At 40.3% G+C, this 22,127-nt stretch overlaps 1 protein-coding gene across 1 annotated transcript in view; it reads left to right on the top strand.

The window, feature by feature from the left end:
- COL12A1 (collagen type XII alpha 1 chain) overlaps nucleotides 1–22,127 on the top strand; it is a 105,145-nt gene that overhangs the window by 5,184 nt on the left and 77,834 nt on the right. Inside the window, 12 exon segments of the mRNA XM_033143254.1 lie at nucleotides 497–604; nucleotides 9,175–9,291; nucleotides 10,000–10,143; nucleotides 11,097–11,153; nucleotides 12,540–12,803; nucleotides 13,925–14,089; nucleotides 14,561–14,734; nucleotides 14,848–15,138; nucleotides 16,073–16,675; nucleotides 17,447–17,722; nucleotides 19,483–19,755; nucleotides 20,515–20,787. Of these exon segments, the coding sequence (XP_032999145.1) occupies nucleotides 532–604; nucleotides 9,175–9,291; nucleotides 10,000–10,143; nucleotides 11,097–11,153; nucleotides 12,540–12,803; nucleotides 13,925–14,089; nucleotides 14,561–14,734; nucleotides 14,848–15,138; nucleotides 16,073–16,675; nucleotides 17,447–17,722; nucleotides 19,483–19,755; nucleotides 20,515–20,787 (2,710 nt within the window). The 5' untranslated portion in view covers nucleotides 497–531.

Raw genomic sequence — 22,127 nt, 5'->3', positions numbered from 1 at the left:
CAACGTCTTGTTTTCACAGTGGCCAACCAGGTGTTTATAGGAAGCCCAGATGGACGACCCGAGGGCAACAGCACTCTCCTCAATAGGGATTCCCAGAGCTGGTATTCAAAGGCATACATAGCCATCTTGGATTGTTCCCCCTGCCCCCAGTTCTAGTGAAAATTCCCTGCACTTACGGGCATGGATGCATAGCTAATACAGTGTATATCTTCTAGTTTGGCTCTAGCTGGCAAGGTATTATGCATATCCAAAGGGAACATAGTATGCAGTGTGCATGAAGCAGGGGAAAACCCCCAGCTGATCATTAAAGCACTTTCAAATAGAGATATGATCCATATCTTATATATAACACTGGGTTAAAAAAGAGAGCTAAGAACAGAGGTGCATAGTACCTTCTCAGTGCTCAGCAGCTTCCCTTCTGGTGCTATGTGATTTCTTCTCTTCATCCATTTAAACTACTTAAATAAATGTGTGCTGATTTTTTTTCTTCCAATAGATTCATTCATGTGGTTGTGATCCAAACCGACAGCAATGAAGACGAGGCTCCCTGCAGCAGTTGCTGCCCTGTGTGCAGCTCTTCTCCTCTGTGTGACAGAGGCTGAAGGTAAGTCATTCCTTCCTTTATTCCTTGGAAAAAAAGTGATGGTGCAGAATTAAAGAAGGAAACAATTTCTCTCTAAGTGTGAGTGCTTCACCAATACCCCCTTAACTCTCCCTCCCTCCCTCTCCTTCCTTTCTGTGGTTTGTTTACTTCCAGGGAGCAACTCCAGCTGAGTAGCTCCACTCTCCTTCCTCTTCTCTGTTGTCTTCCCAGTGTGCTGTCCACACTGGATGTCCCCTTGCAACCAGAAGCTGGCCTCTGCCCTCCCGTGGCCTCCTTTCCTCTTTCCCTCCCTTCCGGGAGAAGGAGGACACCTGTACAAACTTGAACCTTCTCCTTAATAAGCCAGAGAAACCCTGGAGCGTTCGCACACACCCTCCTGATGCTTAATTGCTTTGCTTTGTACTGTGAATACATAATAGAAACATGCACAGTTCCCCTCCCCCCTTTCTCTTCTTAAAAAAACAAACCCTTTATGAAATAAAGTACTCCAACAGAATCTGGCTACCTGTGCATCTTTGTCTGAATGTTGGTGGGGGTAGATGGAGGTGAGGAAGGTGGGAAGTCTTTCCTAATGAGTCGAACATGTGGGGCACCGCACTTGCTCCTGTGTAGGGAGCTATAACGGGATCCCTAGAATTAACATGACATTCCTGCCATTCATTCTCACACAGAGGAGACTGGCCTTCAGCAAGGCACGTCAAAGCTGTTTTGCTGTCTGGGATAAAGCTATTGCAGGTTTTCCCCAACTTGTAGTCCAGCAACAGCTGGTGACCCAACTCCCATCATCCCTAGCCAGCAGGACCAGTGGTTAGGGATGATGGGAATTGTAATCCAAAAACAGCTGGAGACCCAAGTTTGGGAAACTCTGGGCTATTGTTCCCCAGTGCTGGCAATGGCTGTTTACTGCAGCTGCTGCAGAGAATCGATCCCAAACCTCACGAGGTCATGCAAAAGTGCCTGGCCAGGTAGCTGCTGGCGCCAGGAACTCAGAAAGCATGCAAATGGTCACATTCTGATGGCCCAGGAGGGCCTTGGGCTTATGAGGGAGGGTGTGTGCATGCCGTTCTGATGTCTCTCTCACACTGCCACCCGAGGCAAGTGGCTCCTTGAGTCTATGGACAGGGCTGGTTGTAGTCCTCACAGTAAGTGTTGTCAGATTAGTAACTTGGAATCTTCATGCCAGAGCCTCAGAGTTCTCAGTCCTGGTTTAGAATGTGTGCTCATAAGGGAGGAAGAAAACCTCTAACCTGGGATTTCCCTTTCTCATCTCTGGCAGCGCTGAATGACCCCTGGCATATCCACTGTCCTGGGGCTAACCTCTGGCTCTCCATATGGTGGAAGTCCAGCAACATCTGGAGTGCAATAGGTTCCTCATCCCCGTGCTGCCATCACACATAACATAACACATAACATACTTTAAATGGGTGAAGGGTTTTCCCTTCTCTCCTTTCAACCTCTGAGATTATTATTATTATTATTATTATTATTATTATTATTATTATTATTCCTTTTCAGTGGCAACACCAGCGGTGAACAGTCCACAATCTACCTAAAGCTGGGATAGGGAACTTGGAGCCCTTCAGATTTTGCTGGATTCCCAACTCCCAACAGCCCAAGCTACATGGCCAGTGGTCAAAGATGGTGGGAGTTGTAAACCAACAACAGCTGGAGGGTAACAGGTTCCCCACCTTTGGCCCAAAGGAGAGGAGAGGAGGGAAAGCCCTCCCCCCATGCTTTGCTGCTGTGAAGGAGGGGGTATTCAGATAAAACATGTGCACAGCAAACAATTGCTGGCTAGGGAAATAGAAACAGAGCAAAGAAAACCTTTCCTTACTCATCCATCACATTCTTCCACTCAAAACTCTTCCTTGAGATTTGTTAACCACACAGTTAGCATTGTAGTGAGCAGCACTGAATGCTCATAAATTTTCATACAAGAGTAGAAATGTAATCTGGTAACTTGAATGGACCCTCTTGATTCTTATACATATATGAGAATTTTTGCATATCTGTTCTTAATCGACATAGCTGGGGGGGGGGACCTATGTACTGTTGCTGCTGCACCCAGAGGGAGGTAGTAACTAATATTGCCAGCACTGTGGATTTGTGCTGATGGGACTTTTCCAGGATCTTATTCTGTATAGATTGTAATTTGCTGCATCCAACTTTGGAAGCTTCAAGTCTGCTTAAACTTTGGTCACCTCTCTTGTTGACAACTGCACCCTTCTCTCTAGCCTTGCCTTGTCACATCTCGGTGCCATCACCACTATCCAAAACTCTGCTGCTTCTGTTTTCTCCCTACTATTAGATTCCTCCCCCTGCATACACCCTGGGGCCTGGACCTATCCTTTTCTACTGTGTGCTTGTGCTGTAAAGTACTATCTTCATTGATGGTGCTCAATAAATGACATGAATGAAATTTCAAGGATGCAGCCTCTAGCAATCTATGTGCAGCATATTTATCCTGGCAGTGCCCATAAAGAGTGTTTAAAGAAAAAAATACATTAGGTTAAGAAGAGACTTAGGGTAAACTGCATTTAGGCAATACGGTATGTTTACAAATCCTGGTGAGGGGCACATGTGGCCTCTCATTGTGGATGCGTTTCAAGACAAGCCTTTGATACACTGAAGTAGATTTCAGACCTTTTTGCGTGCTCCATTCTTTCTTAATATTCCATGGAGGAAGGTGGTGGTCGTGCTGTGCCACTTCCCCATTGGATCTGTTGCGGGAGGTCCTGGTGGAGACTTCAGCTCCATAACATTATCCTGGCTACAGCCGAAGACACAAAGTAAAGGACTACTTGTGGACATAGCACCATGATGCTGTCACGGCATGCAAGAGTACAAACTGAATGCGTGCAACTTGGGAGTAGCGTGTGCCGCTCTGATGGGATATGTATCAAGTATGTATGAGGGTAACATTTATCTATCTCGTTCAAGTTGCTTGGGAGCCTTTGGAAATCTGTGTTGAAGGATAAGATGTGGTTTAACTGAATGTGTCGAAATCCAAACCAACATTCCAATCCATACATGACCTCAAATGTCTGACTTGTACTTATGGTTGGTTCTAACTTAAGGCCACAATTCCCAAAACACTGACCACAGAAGTCATTGAGACTAGTCCAGTGTAGGTGGTTTGGTCTTCTTCTTCTTTTTTGCATGCAGATCTGAAATGATTACTGCTTTTCAGCTTCTAGCTGGCTCCTGTTTTTATTATAGGTTGCAACGAAACCAAAATATTGGTATCTCATAAACAACACAGACATTGGGTTGTGTTTTGTGTTTTTTTGCCCTGCTACAGACTGGTTTTAAAGCAGTTCTTTCCCCCAAAGGAACCCTAGATACTGTAATTCTTGGTGTGGAGGGACCATGTCTGTTAAATGGGTATAAAACTGAAAGAAGCTTGCTGTTTTAGATGTATCTCCTACAAGCCCAAAGCACTGTAATTTGTTTTTAAAAAAGGTGTAAACCCTCCCAGCTAAATCCAGACTGGTTTACTTGTTTCTACAAGGCAGTAATTAATTTTGAAATGTTTTCAGCACCCTCAGCCCCTGTTCTAGAATTACAGTTCTTTCTACCCCCAATGCAGAACCAACCCCTGGGTTATTCAGGCGAGCATGACCATATCCTTCTGTGCAGTTCTGTGCCTTTTGGTGTGCCTGCAGATTGGGATACTAATCTAGCATTAGAACATCAGCCAATAACACCACTCTCTCCCTCTGAAAGCCACACACAGGGGGGAGGGGAAGCATAAGAAGTAAGAAGCAGCTTTTTCTGAGCTCTTTTCTTCCTAATTTGGGACAGTGGGGCGACAGTAGGTGCCATTATCCCCCTCAAATCTGATGATTATCAGTGGGGCCCCTCTGCCAGGGTTTGGTTTCTGTAAATTGGAATATTATTTTTTCCTCCATGGGGGGAATATTCCACCATGTGAGTTTTCACCTGAAATATGACTTGGCACAGCCCAGGCACTGAACAGTTTTTCAGAGTGTTGATAAATTTAAGATAAACCTCCATGAGTGGGTCTCTGACTGCTGGCCCTTCCCCCACTGTCATGACCCTACCACCTCCTCAGCTGTCTGTGTTTTAGGGGAGGATGTCCAAAGCTGTGCTCTTCATGTATAGGTTTCCTCTTTGATTTAGAGCTCTGATCATATAGAGTATAGAACCCGAAGGCAGGGGTACTTACCTGACTTCTCAGCAGGTGAGTTGCTGCTGGCTACTGGGAGGGGAGGGGCAAGATGGTGGTGAGGTTGGGGAAGGGTAGATGCGCTGGCTGAACCAAGGTAGTAAGTTACCTTTCTTGATGCCTTCCCCTCTTCCTCCTGGTAAGTAGCAGCAACTCACCTGCTGGGGGAATCATAGAATTGCAATGTTGGAAGGGACCCCCAATGGTCATCTAGTCCCACCCCCTACAGTGCAGGAATACTGCCTACAGGTGTCCCTGGGTGGTCTCGAACCACCAACTTTCTGATTAACAGCCAGAGGCAAGGACCCATTGCGCTACTGGGGGCATGTTAAGAAGTAAGCCAGTATACAACTACATAGGTGCTATATAGCAAATTAACTATTCCTTATTCCTTAAATATTATATATAAAAACACACATACACACACGACATGGGCATAATCCACTATACATTTCTTTCATGGCTTGGTAGCTTGAGTCTAGCCTTCTTTTAAATATTGCTTTCCTATCTCGTTAGATATTCACAGGGAGTAGCCAGATAGTGTCACCTGTAAAAATGTTGTCTTTTGATTAATTTTTATTGCATTTGATACCCAAACCAATATGAGAAATAGACAACCTCATGAAGGGTTTGTGTTCCTGATCTTAACTAGTCAGCGTATGTTTACAATGCTAACAGTTGTGTGAACTTGATCAGTATAATGACTACCTATTGCTTATATTTATTTTAATGAGAGAAATATGCAGAAAACAATATAAATCATACCCCTGTTCTTGGCTTTACCACAATACTTTCAGTGGTATAGAATAATCTGTGAGAGAACTGAACCTGGGAATACAGGTGAAACTCGAAAAATTAGAATATCGTGGAAAGGTTAATTTCTTTCAGTAATTCGACTTAAAAGGTGAAACTAATATATGAGATAGACTCATGACATGCAAAGCGAGATATGTTAAGCCTTTATTTGTTATAATTGTGATGATTATGGCATACAGCTGATGAGAACCCCAAATTAACAATTTCAACTTTGGGGTTTTCATCAGCTGTACGCCATAATCATCACAATTATAACAAATAAAGGCTTGACATATCTCGCTTTGAATGTCATGAGTCTATCTCATATATCAAACTCCAGTAGCTAATTAAAACAGTTGCTTACATAAATGGACTTTTCCAAGATATTCTAATTTTTCGAGTTTCACCTGTAAGTTTCCTTGAGCTCTGTGGGACTTGCTTCAGAGTAGTCACGTGCAGGATTGCATTGTGGGCTCCTTTTTTCAGTGTATTTTATACACTGGTACAGCTATTTGACTAGAAACAATCAGACAGTCAGGAAGGACTCAGAAGACTCTTCACAATAAAAAAGTAATTAAATTGGCAGATATAATACTATATTTTATTAGTATATTATTTAATTTCACTATTTTGAAATTTCCTTAATCATCCGTAGTAGTGAAGTTAAAAGACAGGTTTGGATCCGACAAATCACTTTATGCATGATGAAGGGCTTGTGCATGTCTAGTGGGCTTCTGAAAAACCAGAAGCAGACTACCTATGCCGCATCAAAAACTGCTTTAGAAACATCACCCTGTTTCAAAAGTGGCTTGGTATGATGCATAGGGGAATGCTGTTTGAGAAATAGAAGATCTTTTAGTTGCACAGAAATAGTTGCATGGTTCTTTGGATCCTAGCCAGAGGCTGCAAGCCTGCCTTTTTGTGAGAAGCCAATAGGTTCTAGATTCATTGACGAAGAAGTAATTTTTTTTTTAAAAAAGTGTGCCCTTTGTCCAAATCTACCAGAAGTATAGATTGCAATCCCATCACACTTAACTTGCAAGTAAGACCTATTGAGCTTGGTTATTGAACTTTGAATTTCTTTGGAATAAACTCATGTATGATAAAGTTTGTTAATGGACTCCTATGGAAGTAAATAATAATTGCGCCGTTGAATTTGCTACAAACAAACAGATGATCTCATATGAGAGTTAGAAGTGATGTTCACGCTATATATATATATATATATATATATATATATATATATATATATATATATATATATGCCAAGTGCCACATTTGAGTTTTCACGAAGCAAATTACAGTCTTTTGAAATGTTAAAGACTTTTCCCCACAGTTAGTTTTTTCAGTTTATCTGGAATCCGGTCATTTGGATATCATCAAGGTGGGCTGCTGCTGTCCCTCAGCAGTTACAGCCTAAGACCTCTGCTGCTTCAGGTCAATTTACCTTCAAGGTTGGTGGTGCTATTTTTTCCCCATGTACTGATTATTTAAAAAAGAGCATGCTCAGGTCAGTTGTCTCTGCCTTTGCATTAAATTTGTCCTGAGCCATTGCTATGGAAACAATATTTTATAATGGTATTCTTTAAATTGTTGTGCATCCTACTATTAACATCTATTGCATGACTTTGGTACAGTATATAAATGTATGCTTTAAGTTTTGACTGCAGAAGTGTGACTGGCTTAAACAGAATGAAGAGTCAATTGTACATGCAGATTAATATTCTAATCTCACTGCCTGTGTATGGACAATAGGAAAAAATAACATGTATTCTAGTACTACTATATCTACTACAGCAACAGCACAAAGCCATATTATCCCATTTTCATTGGAAATGACCATACATTAAAAGACATTCAATATTTATTCAAGACCTCAAACTCCCCCACATATAATTGAATCAAATTTTATTATGCTTTTTTTAAAGTTGTGAATCACTTGCAATGCTCACCGATGAAGTGCTTATGTGGTCAACGGAACTGCAGTGCCATAGGTGATGAGTGAATTATCTTCCTGGAAGTAGTTAACATTTTGTCGTTGTTTGCTCAGAGGCCCACTTTTCATTAAATTGGGTTTAAAAATAAAATAAAATTAAAAAGGCCAAATTAAGTAAAAATGGACATCTTCCAAGAAAACCACAAGATATGGCTCATTCACAATGCTTGCCAAACAATCTGAGGTATTAAAGGAAAGTACAGCTGAATTTCATCTGCCTTTGTTAGACTTGTTTAAATAGTTATTTATAGAACGCCTACCATGCACTGACAGTGAATCAGTAAAATCCTGCATGACTCAGCATGAACAGTTTAACCACGAGAATATCATTATAAAATATTACTATGAAACGTCTTTGCGTAATGATCCTTGTACATGGAAGCTTCCGTCCATTTTGGGAAGCTAAACCAAAATAATAAAATTGACTTTTCATATACATACATGCATGATGCTGCAAGATAGCGTATGTAAACTGTTCCTTTCTGTACTGTTCCGTTCATCGTCTCATTAGCTCCCACAAATTTATTTGCAGTCATTCGTTTGGATCACTGATGACCTTTTCCTTGTCCCCCCCATACATTCTGTAAATAAATGTCTATAAATATACCTTGATGTTGTCTTTCCATAATTAACCATTGTTGTTGTGTAAACGCCATACTGGCATTTTGTGTTAAAATGCCATTCTTTAGTATGGATACACCTGCTGCAAAGGGGACATGATGAAAGAGAAACAAAAATGTTTACACCTCAGGAATTAGTATAGCAAAGGTGGTGTAAACAGAAAATGTGTGGGGGTTTTTTAAATAAAAAGTTATACATACTAGTTCAAATATGACAGGTAATAATTTCTAATTTGTTAACCCCTTCATTCCCAATTTTATGTAGAAGCAGATGCAAGATAAGCCACTCGGGCAGCTTTTTTGAACTGAGGGGTTAAACTCCAAGAACAAATATATGCATATATACATATGTGTATGATATAAATTGAGCTCTGAACCGCTCAAATCTTTACCACATTCCAAAATACATATTTCTCTTTTTCTCTGCCAAGCTTTTATTTTATAAAAAAGTTTCAAATGTGCAGAGACCATTTTTAAAAAGACCGATAAATTCTTTGATGTCTTATTGAAAGGGATTATTGTGTTACTGTCAAGTGATCTCATGGTGTTGTATGCAGGTTGTGATTTGGCATGCTTCTACGAAATGCACCCAGCATGTTAAAAACATTCTTTTAATTGTTATGTGAAATGTTTGCATATGTGGTTATTATCTGTGAACTCATTGTACATGTATCCAAATGTGTTTTCTATTGTGCTTGATTTTGCTGGCCATTCTTGAATGACTTGGCAATTCAAGAAACAAATGTTCTGTGCTGTCCTCTGTAATGTGTATTCTCTTTGATGTGTTTTGTCATATTCCATCAGCTTGTATCCTCCCTTTGCCAACAGCATATCCTTATATGTGTTGGAAACAAATTTATGCAAAGACATATCTTAGCAAGCTTTGCTTAACATACATTTTTTAAATTTAACAAAATGTTCATTTGTTCAACTTTTAAACACACTCTTGCTTGGTGTAAATCTTTTGCAGTTAATCCGCCATCAGACTTGAATTTTAAAATTATAGATGAACATACTGTTCAAATGTCATGGACAAGATCATCTGATGCAATAGAAGGTTACAGGATAACAGTGACACCTGAAGCTGGTAAGTTTTGGCGTTCTAATAAGCTGAAACCTCAAATAATGCATTTTTGCTCTATTTCATTCATTTTTCCTAGCTGATTTTTTTGGGGGGTATGTCCGAATACAATATGAAAATACATACCAGGGACAGCTGTAATTTTTCCTAATGATGCCCAGTAATCATGTTCAGCATGGTTTCCTGGCAGGTGCACTAACTCTAGGGGGCGGAGGCGTCATCAGCCCTCTTAATATTCCTTAGCACAAGCCTAAGCCCCCACTAGCAAAATCACCTAGCCAAGCGCAGCATCAAAGGCAGGCTCCTCTTGAGCATGAGAAAAGAGGAGTGGCAGCCACTGAAGCTGTGAGGTGCTGGGGAAGGCCTCCTCCTGATCATGTTCCCACTGTGGCGGTGCCACTCCCCAGTTTGGGGAACCCTGCTGAATGCGATAGAACATGGCAGGGGTAACTGCCATTAGAGTAGCTGGGTAGTAGGCAGAAGGGCCATGACAGCTTTGCCTCCAGGGTCACACTCTGATATCAGTGCAATTCAGCCACTTTCTGCTGGGCCACTGTACTGTGGACATACTACTATACCTGTGTCAGGAAAAGAAGTGACCATAAAGTTCCCTCATTCCTTCCGTTGTTATATAGGTAAAAGCTCTCTTTTCTTGTTTTGAATGAAACATTGCTACTATGACGTGTTTATTGTTCTACATATATTGTGTTGCAGATGGACCTACTAGAGAATTTACCCTAGCACATAGTGCTACCCAAACTTTATTAACAGACCTTACACCCGATACTGAATACATTGTAACAATAAGTTCATATGATGACAGAGAAGAGAGCATATCTGTCTCTGGACAACTTACAAGTAAGTTCACATTATTGATTTAGATTTATCCAGAGAGTCACAAAGGTCTCCCTTGAGAGGTTGTGGACTCTCCTTCCTTGGAGGTTTTTAAGCAGAGGTTGGATGGCCACCTGTCATCAGTGCTTTAGCTGAGATACCTGCATTGCAGGGGGTTGGACTAGATGACCCTTGAGTCCCTTCCAGCTCTACAGTTCTATGGTTCTATGACCCTGGTATTACCCTTTGAGTTTGGGCACAGTTTCCTGCCCCCATTGTCTCAATGAAAATTAAGCATATGCTAAGGCACGTCAAATGCAAGTAGATAAATAGGTAAGGTAAAGGTAAACGGCATTTCCATGTGCTGCTCTGGTTCGCCGGAAGCGACTTAGTCATGCTGGCCACATGACCTAGAAGCTGTCTGCGGACAAACGCCGGCTCCCTCAGCCTATAGAGTGAGATGAGCACGCAACCCCAGAGTCATTCGCAACTGGACCTAACAGTCAGGGGTACCTTTACCTTTTTAAGGTGGGTAAAAAGAAAGCCCAGGCCTCTGTCATGTAATGAGCAACATTCACCTGGAGCACCCATCATTCCCCCCCCCCCACCTCCATAATAACATTTCAAAAACCTGAAGGCATGCAAGAAAACTGTCACTTGCAATGAGGTTATCAGATAAATGGGGTTATCAAAACCCACCCTCGCTATGACTTTGCTAGGCTTTCTCCACATGGTGACTTTTGTAATAAATTAAAATAAAAAATTCCTTCCAGTAGCACCTTAGAGAATAACTAAGTTTGTAATAAATGTGCACCTATCATTTCTGAATTTGAAGGAGAATAATGGGATGTGAATCATTGGAGAAGCCCAAATGTTTTTTGGCCCTATTTACATACTCTCCCAGCACATCCTTAGATTCTCACAGTTTATCAGTGATATGGGATACTTCTTAATCCTATGTTATTTTGTTGTTCCAGTTCAAACAGGTGGTTTAGTAACAACAGAAAAGAAAATCGAAGAAGTTCAGTTACAAAGTAAGTTACTTTGTCCATTTAAAATAACTTAAAATGACATTAGGAGCGTGAGACAGTTCTTTCTAAGTCAGCACCGCCAGTTGCCCATTGAGCTGTGCAAATTCTTCCTTTCCATTTTCTCAATAGGTATGTCTACTGGACAGGGAAAATAGTGTTTAGTTGCACCCTGTCCCAATCACTGTATTACAGACACTAGTCTGTATCACCCCTTGTGCTGACTGCTAGGTCTGGTAGCTAAGGAGGAAAACATTTACTTACTTACTTACTTACTTACTTATTTTTGCAAGCTTTTGTTTCCTGTCCTCTAGACACCTTAAAGTCTTCATTTTCCTTTTCTCTTTTGATCTTCCTTTCTCTATTTATGGACAAAAGTTAATTTAGCCTGGTGAGCTTATCAGCCTTTGTTTTATTCCTCAAGGTTTCCAACCATTTAAATTTTGGTTCAGAGTGTGGGAATTAGACTCTAGTTCCCATTTGCAGAGTATGTGGAAGACAGTCTTGGGTCATTTGAACCTTTTAATTAATTTTATTTCCCCCCTCCTATAAAAACTACACAAGACACACTCTCTAAATAAAGAGAATGTTTATGTTTAAATAACACGTAACTTTTACTTAGTGTAGTTGCAGTTGCAGATTAAAATAAACAATGCAGATGGGTGATACTTAAGTTGCTAAAACATTTTATATAGATTAAACCAGTGATGGCCAAAATTGGCCCTCCAGCTGTTTTGGGACTACAGCTCCCATCATCCCTAGCTAACAGGACCAGTGGTTAGGGATGATGGGAATTGTAGTCCCAAAACAGTTGGAGGGCCAAGTTTGGCCATCACTGGATTAAACTGTTACAGACTAACTAACTCTGAGGCAGACAGCAGCAGAACATTTCATACCTGCTGCTCTAACTGTTAAGATTGCTCTACCAACTGCCATAACTGTACCAACTGCCATAACTGCCACAGAGTGTATGATGTCATAGAGTTCTACAGCTCTTGAAATTAACCCTTTACATACCAGTATGCATTTTGGATGCTAACATCCCACACAGAGGACCTCATTATGGTTCCTGTAATGAACAAGAATCTGATTCTAACTGTGAAGTGCCAACAAACAATTTATTTTTAGTCATATCTTGCCTGTATAGTAAGGGGCTTTATACATATTATAGTTTGGATCCAGAGATCCTGTGGGTAGAGTTTCACTTATGGAATCTCCTGCTTGTGGAAGGAGAGGAAATATGTGGATTCTTCCTCTGAAAATCTGCCCCTTCTAGTCAGTGTGGGAGGTGGTGAAAATTGTCTCTATATTTCTTTGTATTGAGTTATAATGCTACATTACTTGTGTGGGTGTATGGCAATGATCATTAATTTTGATAAAATTATATTTCAGAATGTTCCCTCAGTGCTGTTACAGATCTAGTTTTTCTTGTGGATGGGTCTTGGAGTGTGGGCAGAAATAACTTTAAATACATCTTGGATTTCATCGTTACCCTTGTGTCGGCCTTTGATATTGGAGAAGATAAGACAAGAGTTGGAATAGTTCAGTACAGCTCTGATACAAGGACTGAGTTCAACTTAAATCAGTATTTCAAAAAGAGAGATCTCATTGAGGCAATAAAAAGAATACCATACAAAGGAGGCAATACAATGACAGGTATGCACTTTTAAATACTATAGTAATCAGGGATGCACCATTCTCAAAATTCACCTTGTGTCAGTAATGTTGGAAAGCAACCTGATCTGTTTTGGATGCTCTCATTGTTTTTCTAATTTGACTTGTTATTTGGGTCCAAATCAGTTCTGTTAAATCTGAAGCTCACATTCCCTCCAATTGACTATAATAGGAATATAGAAACTGATGGATGAAAATTGCAGGCAAAAGATTTTGTTGGAAGCTGCCCAGACTTTCTGGGGAAACCCAGCCAGATGGGTGGGGTATAAATTATTATTATTATTATTATTATTATTATTATTATTATTAATCTGCCAAGCGATAGGCAGACCCATCCAGGTTTTTTGTGTGTGCAGGGAACCCTTAATATATATATTGTTATTTTAAAAACTACCTTTTTTTCTTTTTCTGCCAGAATTAGAGACAGTTGGTAGGCATGGTTTCCCCTTCTGAGGGGACGAAGCCTGAGAATTATTATAATGATAGCTGCAGTGGTTCTCTCATTATCATTTGGTAGTTGGGTAAAATAGAAATCACTTGTGTGAGTATAGAAAAACAGAAGAATGAAAACAATTTTATTGTAGTGTTTATTTTAAATTTTGTTAGAAAACAGAAAGGATGCTAACACTCCTCCCCCAAATTATTGTGGTTTGAGTGCCCTGGAGAAATAATCACTTTGATTAAAACCAAGACTTGCTCTTCAACATGAAAATATCGCGTGACCTCTCTACCCATGCACTGCACTCTACACTTCCTCCCCATTCAGGGTGTTTCCCTAGTCAGTTTTTTTTTAAACAAATGCAGTGATTGCTTTAATTTAACAGCAAAATGCAGTGTCACAGAGCTTTAAGGGGTCTGATTCAGCTCAAGATGCATCATTAATGGTGCAATCCAACATGGACATATGAAAACATCATAAGAATCAACCCAATTTGCCTTGCCATTTTGGGCTGGACACAGAGCTGAAAGCATGGATGAGTTTCAAGAGCTTATAATTTTTCTTCATTGATTGTGCTGCCTTCTTGATTTTACAAATTTTGAATTTCATCTAAACTTGGAACATCTGTGGATTTGTAAATCACAACCTATTTTCCAAATTTCAGGAGAAGCAATAGATTATCTGATTAAGAATACATTCATTGAATCTGCTGGAGCAAGAAAAGGCTTTCCTAAAGTGGCAGTCGTCATAACGGACGGAAAATCTCAAGATGAAGTAGAAATCCCTGCAAGAGAACTTCAGGGCATAGGAGTTGAAGTGTTTTCTTTGGGTATGTCAATTTTCTGCAACAATTAAAGTATTAGTACAATGCTCACACAAATATTATGGAATGATATTAAAATGGTGTTAAAAGACCTGGGAAATAGTTTGGGGAAAATATGCAGAGCTGTCAACCTTCTTTTTTTGCATTGGGAAATGGCCATAGCTGTCAACTTTTCCTTTTTTTGCAATGGGAAACGGCTCTGGAATAAGGGAATTTCCTGCAAAAAAAAGGGAAAGTTGACAGCTTGTGCCTGCCAATTAAAGGATATAAAAGAATTCACTATGTGAAGCTCTCTAGGGAGGTTGTTCTACAACCAGGAGTGGGGTTCTCTGCTGAAAAGGCCCTCTGAATCTCATATTGTGGGGGACACTCAACATTAGCTGGTGATGTTGGTGCCTGGGTAGGTAAAATGCTATCTGCAGCATTGGTGTATCACTGGCAAACTTGTCCACATATTGTTACTTTCTTCTTTTGAAGGAATCAAAGCTGCGGATGCCAAAGAGCTGAAGTTAATTGCCTCTCAGCCCTCATTGACTCATGTTTTTAATGTGGCCAACTTTGATGGCATTGTGAATATACAGAATGAAATAATCTCACAGGTGTGCTCAGGTGTTGATGAACAATTGGGTGAACTGGTCAGTGGAGAAGAAGGTAAGGAACATTTTAAAGTTTCACAAGAACTAGACTACTTGTGTAGATAGTCAAGCACTTCATCTCCTTGCTCTTGAGGTCCAACTGGATCTTTTGTTTTTAATTTTTTTCAGTTATAGAGCCTGCCTCAAACCTGGTAGCCACGCAAGTCTCGTCAAGATCCATTAGAATCACTTGGCATCCATCTCCTAGTGAAATAACTGGCTACAAGGTGGACCTCATTCCAATGATAGCTGGTGCCAAGCAATATTCATTGAGCGTAGGACCTCAGACTACTGCTTTTAATGTAAAAGACCTTTCACCAGACACTGAATACCAAATCAATGTGTATGCGATGAAAAGACTGACTCCCAGTGAGGCAGTGACTATTATGGAAAAAACGCAGGCAGTAAAAGTTCAAGTGGGTAAGTTATTGGCTACTAAGATTGCACAATCATGTTTGAATTGCATAAAAGCAAAGCATTCTTGGGAAAAGATAGTTGATGTAAAAGACATAAAATATAATTTTATTTTTAACTATGTATTTTAGAAACGCTTTGGGGACTGCTGTTGCAAGGCAAAAATATGGGCTTCTATTTAACTAAAATGCAAAGAGAGAAATAAATTAAGGACAAAGGCTCATATCGTATACATACTTACCTAAGCATATTTTACATGATATCAATACCTAGTAAGATATGGTTGGGCCTGAAGCTGTCAACTCATGGCAGTGGAGCTGGCTTGTGATTTAGCAGATCTCGGACCAGTTCAGCCTCTCTGCTTCCCCACCGTGCAATATTAGAAAGCTAACTTCTGTTTGCCATCATCTAACTTGTTGCATAAATGGCATGGGAAATAAGGCCTATGTACTAGACTATTATTCATACCAGGAACCTCCACCCCAAAGTGTACATTCACCCAAAAGCTGTATGACTGCCTATTTCAGGCATCCCCACACTCCGCCCTCCAGCTGTTTTGGGACTACAACTACAATCATCCCTAGCTAACAGGACCAGTGGTCAGGGATGATGGGAAATGTAGTTCCAAAACAGCTGGAGGGCAACGTTTGAGGAAGCCTGGCCTATTTAGTAGGTGATATGTAGTTAGTATAGTGTAGCTCATGTAGTTAGTATAGTGTAGCTCATGTAGTTAGTATAGTGGCTCATAGAATGTGAATCTCTTGTTCAAATCTTGCCACCCCTGTGAACACAAGAGACAAGCTGCTATCTCTCAGCCTCACCACCACCCCTGAAATATAGGAATAATTGATGATGGTGGTATGTAATGCTTTGAACACTCTGAAGTGCTAAATATATATATAAATGCTAAGTGTTCTCCCCCCTTTTTTCCTTTACACAGAATGCTCAGAAGGTGTGGATATAAAAGCTGATATTGTGCTTCTGGTTGATGGCTCTTACAGTATTGGCATCGCCAATTTTGTTAAAGTAAGAGCATTTTTGGAAGTGTTGGTTAAAAGCTTTGATGTTTCACCAGCAAAAGTCCAAATCAGCCTTGTTCAATACAGCAGGGATCCTCATACAGAATTCACTTTGAACAGATACTCTAGAATTGAAGATGTACTTCATGCTATTCACACCTTCCCCTACAGAGGTGGATCTACAAACACAGGCAAAGCAATGACTTTTGTAAGGGAAAAAGTCTTTGTTCAAAGCAGAGGTGCAAGACCAAATGTCCCAAGGGTCATGATTCTTATTACTGATGGGAAATCATCAGACGCCTTTAAAGATCCTGCTGACAAACTAAGAAATACAGAAGTGGAAATATTTGCAGTTGGTGTTAAAGATGCAGTACGGTCAGAGTTGGAAGCAATTGCTTCAGAGCCTACAGAAACCCATGTGTACACAGTGGAAGATTTTGACGCTTTTCAAAGGATATCGTTTGAGCTTACACGGGCTATCTGCTTACGAATTGAACAGGAACTTGAGGCAATTAGGAAGAAAGGTGAGTCGCTCTTGCTGTGCAGAATTTTTAATTTAATATTGGTTGATGAGATATGAAATGGTATGCAAGTTTAAACAGAAAACTCTAAAAATTGAATATAAAAAGCACAGTACTAATTCTGAACTAGACATTGATACTACTAATTTAGTGAAACATAATTATGCAATGATAAATATCTCAAAACAATGCTAGTAAGTAAAATAAGAACCATTAAAAGAAATCATGCAAAAAAGTCAAAATACAGCATCAAAATGCAATATCATTAGACAATCCCATGTATATTGCAGAACTGCTCCTATAATGCAGTCATGAAAATTATCAATGTACACAAAACCAAACACACCCAACTCAACAATCACACTCCTCTTATGCATAGCACATCACTCCATACTCTCAATTCCACTTATTCAGGAGCATTACAGCCTCCAGCTGTGGATGCAAAGCATAGCCCCCATGGCTAGCCAATGATAGCTTTATCGTCTCCCCAGCTCTGCCCCCTCCCCCAGTAGGCTTTTAGGCTAGGAGTGGGGAACCTGTGGGTTTCTAAGTGTTTGGCTGTAGTTTCCATCAGCTACACCTGTCATGGCCAATTAAGAGGAATAATGGGAGTGATTATCCAGAAACATATGGAGGCCACAGGTTCCTCTGTGACAGCCTGTTAAATCAAGATGTTTCTGTATATATAGCAACCAATTGTGTTTATACATCTTACTGGAAACTGAAAAGACATTTTCTAAAGCCTTCAGTTGTTCACTATGTGCTTATTTTCAGCAATTCACTTGGGAGCAAGGGATCTGAAGTTTTCAGAAGTGACATCTGACAGCTTCAAAACGAGCTGGTCTCCAGCAGGACCTGGTGTTTTATCTTACCTTGTCAAGTATAAGGTGGCTATTGGCGAAGATGAATACTTTGTTTCTGTACCAGCTCCGCTTACTAGTACAGTTCTTACCAATTTACTACCACAAACCACATACACCGTCAGTGTGATTTCAGAATATGAAGATGGCGATGGACCTCCTTTGAATGGGGAAGAAACAACTTTAGAAGGTATTGTTCCAAACCACCCTCATATTGGGGGGAATGAATTGCTTTAAAGATATAGCCAGATTTATCTGGAGTGGAAGGAAACCAAGGATAAAGCACCAAATATTGATAGAGCAAAGGGAGAGGGGAGGCTTTGCCCTACTGGAATTGGAATTATATCATGCCTCTGCCAGGCTAGTATGGTTAAAAGAATGGATTATCTTGAAGAATACAGATATGCTTGACCTGGAGGGGTTTGGAAACCGATTTGGGTGGCACGCATATCTAATATATGAAAAGGTTAAGGTCCACAGAGGATTTTTGAATCACATTATAAGAAAATCGCTATATAAAATCTGGACTAAATATAAGTGGATATTAGCACCAAAGATTCCTCTGTGGACCTCTCCAACAGAAGCAATGGCGGTCAAAAAGAAAAATATGCAAGGTGACTGAGCCATATATAGAGTATTATTAGAAGAGAAAAACAATAATGTTAAAATTAAAGAAATCAGCAATTATTTAACAGGCGGGCTGCAATATTTTCAGATAAATGAAAGATTAAAATTAGATAAAATGTAAGGTCTAGCTAAAGAAACTTCAAGATTTGAGAAAAATTCAATTCAGAGGAAAACATATTTCAAGAATCTATAATCTACTCCTGGAATGGAAGGTTAAAGAGGAAACGGTGAAAGGTGCTATGGTAAAATGGGCCCAAGATCTAGGATATAACATGTACCTGGACCAGTGGGAGAGGTTATAGAAAGAGGATATTAAGTTCACGGCATGTTGTAATTTGAGGGGAAACATCATGAAGATGCAATATAGGTGGCGGCACCTCACCCCGGCAAAGCTTGCAAAAATGTATAAAAACCAATCATCCAAGTGCTGGAGGTGTAAAGATGGAACAGGATCTTACATACATATGTGGTGGGAGTGCCTGGTCATCAAAGAATATTGGGATAAGATCCATAATGAATAAAAAAAATTATTCAAACTTTCATTTAAGAAAAAAACCCAGAGGTTTTCCTCTTAGGAATATTGCCATCAGAAATTTAAAAAAGATATTAGATCCCTTTTTATGTACACAACTGTAGCGGCCAGATTTTTGATCGCAAGAAATTGGAAAAGCGATAAAATTCCTACTATAAATGAATGGCAGGTCCTATTGACAGAATACTTGCAGTTGGCGGTAATGACGGAGAGTTAAGGGTATTCCAATCAAAAGGTGCAAAAGGAATAGAAAACTTTCCTGCCAATGCCTTTTCCTTGTCATTCCTCCTGCATATTGATAATACTATTTGATAATACCATTGATGTATAAAGTAGTGGTTTTATTGTGCTATTTTTTGGGTAGAATCTCAAATGATGTCGAGGAACAGTATGTGCAGAATCCTCTGTATCCCAGCCCTGGTTGAAAGGCTTAACTTAATATACCGATAGTACTACCCCCCCTCACCCAATGAGATAATCTGACTTAAAATTAAATTTATTTATTGGTAAAATTTGGATCCTACCTTTCCACCCAATGGTGTTCAAAGCACCAACATAAAAAATGTTGTGTGTTACATTTTTGTTGCTTAGTATTGTGTAATCTGCTTTGAGATTATTTTAATAGAAAAGCAGGGTATAAATATTAAATCTGACCAGATGCAATTCAACAAAACAGCAATAAAATATAAGTAACAAATCATAAAAACCAAGTCAGATAAATATGTATGAAAAACAATAAAAACAACAAGTTAAAACCATTTCATTTGTGCTTTGTTTTATTTCTTTTATAGTCAGGGGATCACCAAGAAACCTAAGAGTAACAGATGAGACAACAGATAGCTTCAAGGTTGGGTGGTCCCCTGCTCCAGGCAGTGTTCTCAGATACAGGATTGCTTACAGGCCAGTTGCTGGTGGTGAGAGAAGACAAGTGACGGTCTCAGCAAATGAAAGAGCAACGACACTACAGAATCTGAAACAAGATACAAGATATGAAGTCTCTGTTACTGCTGAGTACCAGTCTGGGGCTGGAAAGCCACTGAATGGACATGGAAAAACTGAGGAAGGTAAGCCGTCAATGTAATGGTTTTTGGGTTTTCACACAGAACTCAACAGCAGAAGTGTTGCTGTGACATTTAAATATGATAGGAAGCAATAGTAAACCCAGCTGGCTCCATTGTGCATGTATCTCTGTGATTCAGGGTGTTTTGGCACTTGGTATATATTAGACCATTGTATTTAAAACTTCAGTGTGTGAAGTGGGCCGAAGCTGACCTCCCCACATTGAAAAAGAGTGTGTCTAGCAATTCTTACCATGGCAGGAAAGCCTCAACCGACTATGTTCTTTGTCTAGGGCAGGGGTGGGGAATCTGTGGTCCTTCAGGTTTGTTTGGACTCCAAACTCCCATGATCTTTGACGTGGACCATGCTTTCTGGGGCTGATAGGAGTTGTGAACATCTGGAGGGCCACAGGTTCCCCATCCCTGTCTAGCCATTTGAGGCACATTTCCCCCCCCCCCATCTCTCAGATTCCATTCCATTTCATTTGCATTTCACTCCTGTCAAAAATGCACATGTTGCTCTGCTTTCACTCAGCTAAAAAGCAACCCCCTGCTTTATCAGCCTGCTTCAGGAGGTTGTTGTCCTGACTTGGCTGCCCATATTTAAATGCTACCCTGTGTTGATTGATTGCTTTCCTAAATGTTAGCTGTGATTAATAGTTTACATCACAGATATTTCACAGGGGGCCTTAAAGATGGCTAATTATTATTGCAAGAAAGTTCTTTGTCTGTTTCTAATGTTCTTCTTTTTTTAATCATGTGCAGTTTTGGGAAGACCAAGAGACTTGAAGGTTTCTGATGCTACAACATCCTCGTTGAGATTATCTTGGAGTCCAGCACCTGGCAAAGTACAGCGATACTTTGTGACGTATACTCCAGCAACAGGAGGTGAAACTAAGGAAGTGACCATAAGTGGAACTACCACCAGTACAGTTCTCGGAGACCTGGAGCCAGGAACAAGATACGATTTGTCTGTGGCTGCGTTGTATGCATCTGGAGCAGGCGAAACTCTCCCTGGACAAGGAGTCACTCTTGAAGGTAAAAACAGCTGAATCACATACCTTGCTGCTGCTGCTGCTGCTGGTGGTGGTGGTTGGTACTGAAGATATACTTGTGAACAGATATCCCTTTTGGATTATGACATGTGGAGACGTAGGATTTTTATTTTTATTTTTTTGCCATAGTCATTTTCAGTGGTTTTTATACAACCTTTCTGTATAACCATTAATGTGGACATACGGCTGAAAAACACTACAGTCGTACCTTGGATCCTAAACCCCTTGGTACTCAGACGTTTTGGCTCCTGAACCCCACAGACCCGGAAGTGAGTGTTCTGGTTTGCAAACGTTCATTGGAACCTGAATGTTCGACGGGGCTTCTGTGGCTTCCAATTGGCTGCAGGAGCTTCCAGCAGCCAATCAGAAGTTGTGCTTTGGTTTCCAAACATTTTGGAAGTCGAATGGACATATAGAACAGATTTTGTTCGACTTCCAAGGTACGACTGTACTGAAATTGGACACATTCTTAGCATTTCACTGTCTGGATACATTCTTCCACTGATTGTGAATCAGTCCTAGGTCTGTTTCCAAGGCAAAGCTATGTTTCTGGGGAAAAGCAGGGGCACAGTTGGGGGGAAGGGGCCATAGCTAAGTAGCAGAGTGTGTTTTAGATGTGTAAGGTCCCCTTCATCTCCCCTGGCTGTTGCATGCATAAGTCCCCTAAAAGGCCTGGAGGAGAAATGGATAAACCTGGCGGGGGGCTGCCAGGTAGAGTGTACAAGATTGGGCTAGATGAAACCATGCTAAGACATAAAGGCTGTTTTATATGTTTATATTGCTATGCGTGCTCTGGTCCATGGGGTCACGAAGAGTCGGACACGACTGAACGACTGAACAACAACAACAACAACATTGCTATGCTTTTACCCCACAGTGGGGTGTATGGCTCTGCTTGTCATTGTACAACACAATGAACAGCTTTATTTCTCTTTGCTTCCACTGTTTGCCAACACAGCTTTGCAGTGGTACTCTGAATCTGTGTGTGTTTTTGTTTTTGTTAGTAAGGTGTCAGAAATAAAATGATAATGAATCATTGTACTGTGGGATGCAGGTTACCACTCAGGAAGTGAGTTCTCAGTGATAATATTTTCAGTGCTAATGATATGCACAATGTCAGGTAGTGTACTGGCACATGAATCATGTCAGAATTTTAAAAACAAAACGTGCGGAGCTTTTCAAATCAGAAGTGTGCCATAGATTGGTAGAGTGAGTTAGAACCTAATCCTCTGTGATCCTATGCCAGCAAAAGGGAGGCTTTGTTTGCAGTTCCCTTTCAGAATGAAATGTTTCTGCTTGTGAAGGATATAGCCTGGTGTGCAA

The sequence above is a fragment of the Lacerta agilis genome, chromosome 3 (genome assembly GCF_009819535.1).
Source record: "Lacerta agilis isolate rLacAgi1 chromosome 3, rLacAgi1.pri, whole genome shotgun sequence".
In the NCBI taxonomy this organism is placed as follows: Eukaryota; Metazoa; Chordata; class Lepidosauria; order Squamata; family Lacertidae; genus Lacerta; species Lacerta agilis.
The sequence above is the reverse complement of the archived record's forward strand: the minus strand, read 5'-3'. Positions and strand labels throughout refer to the sequence as shown.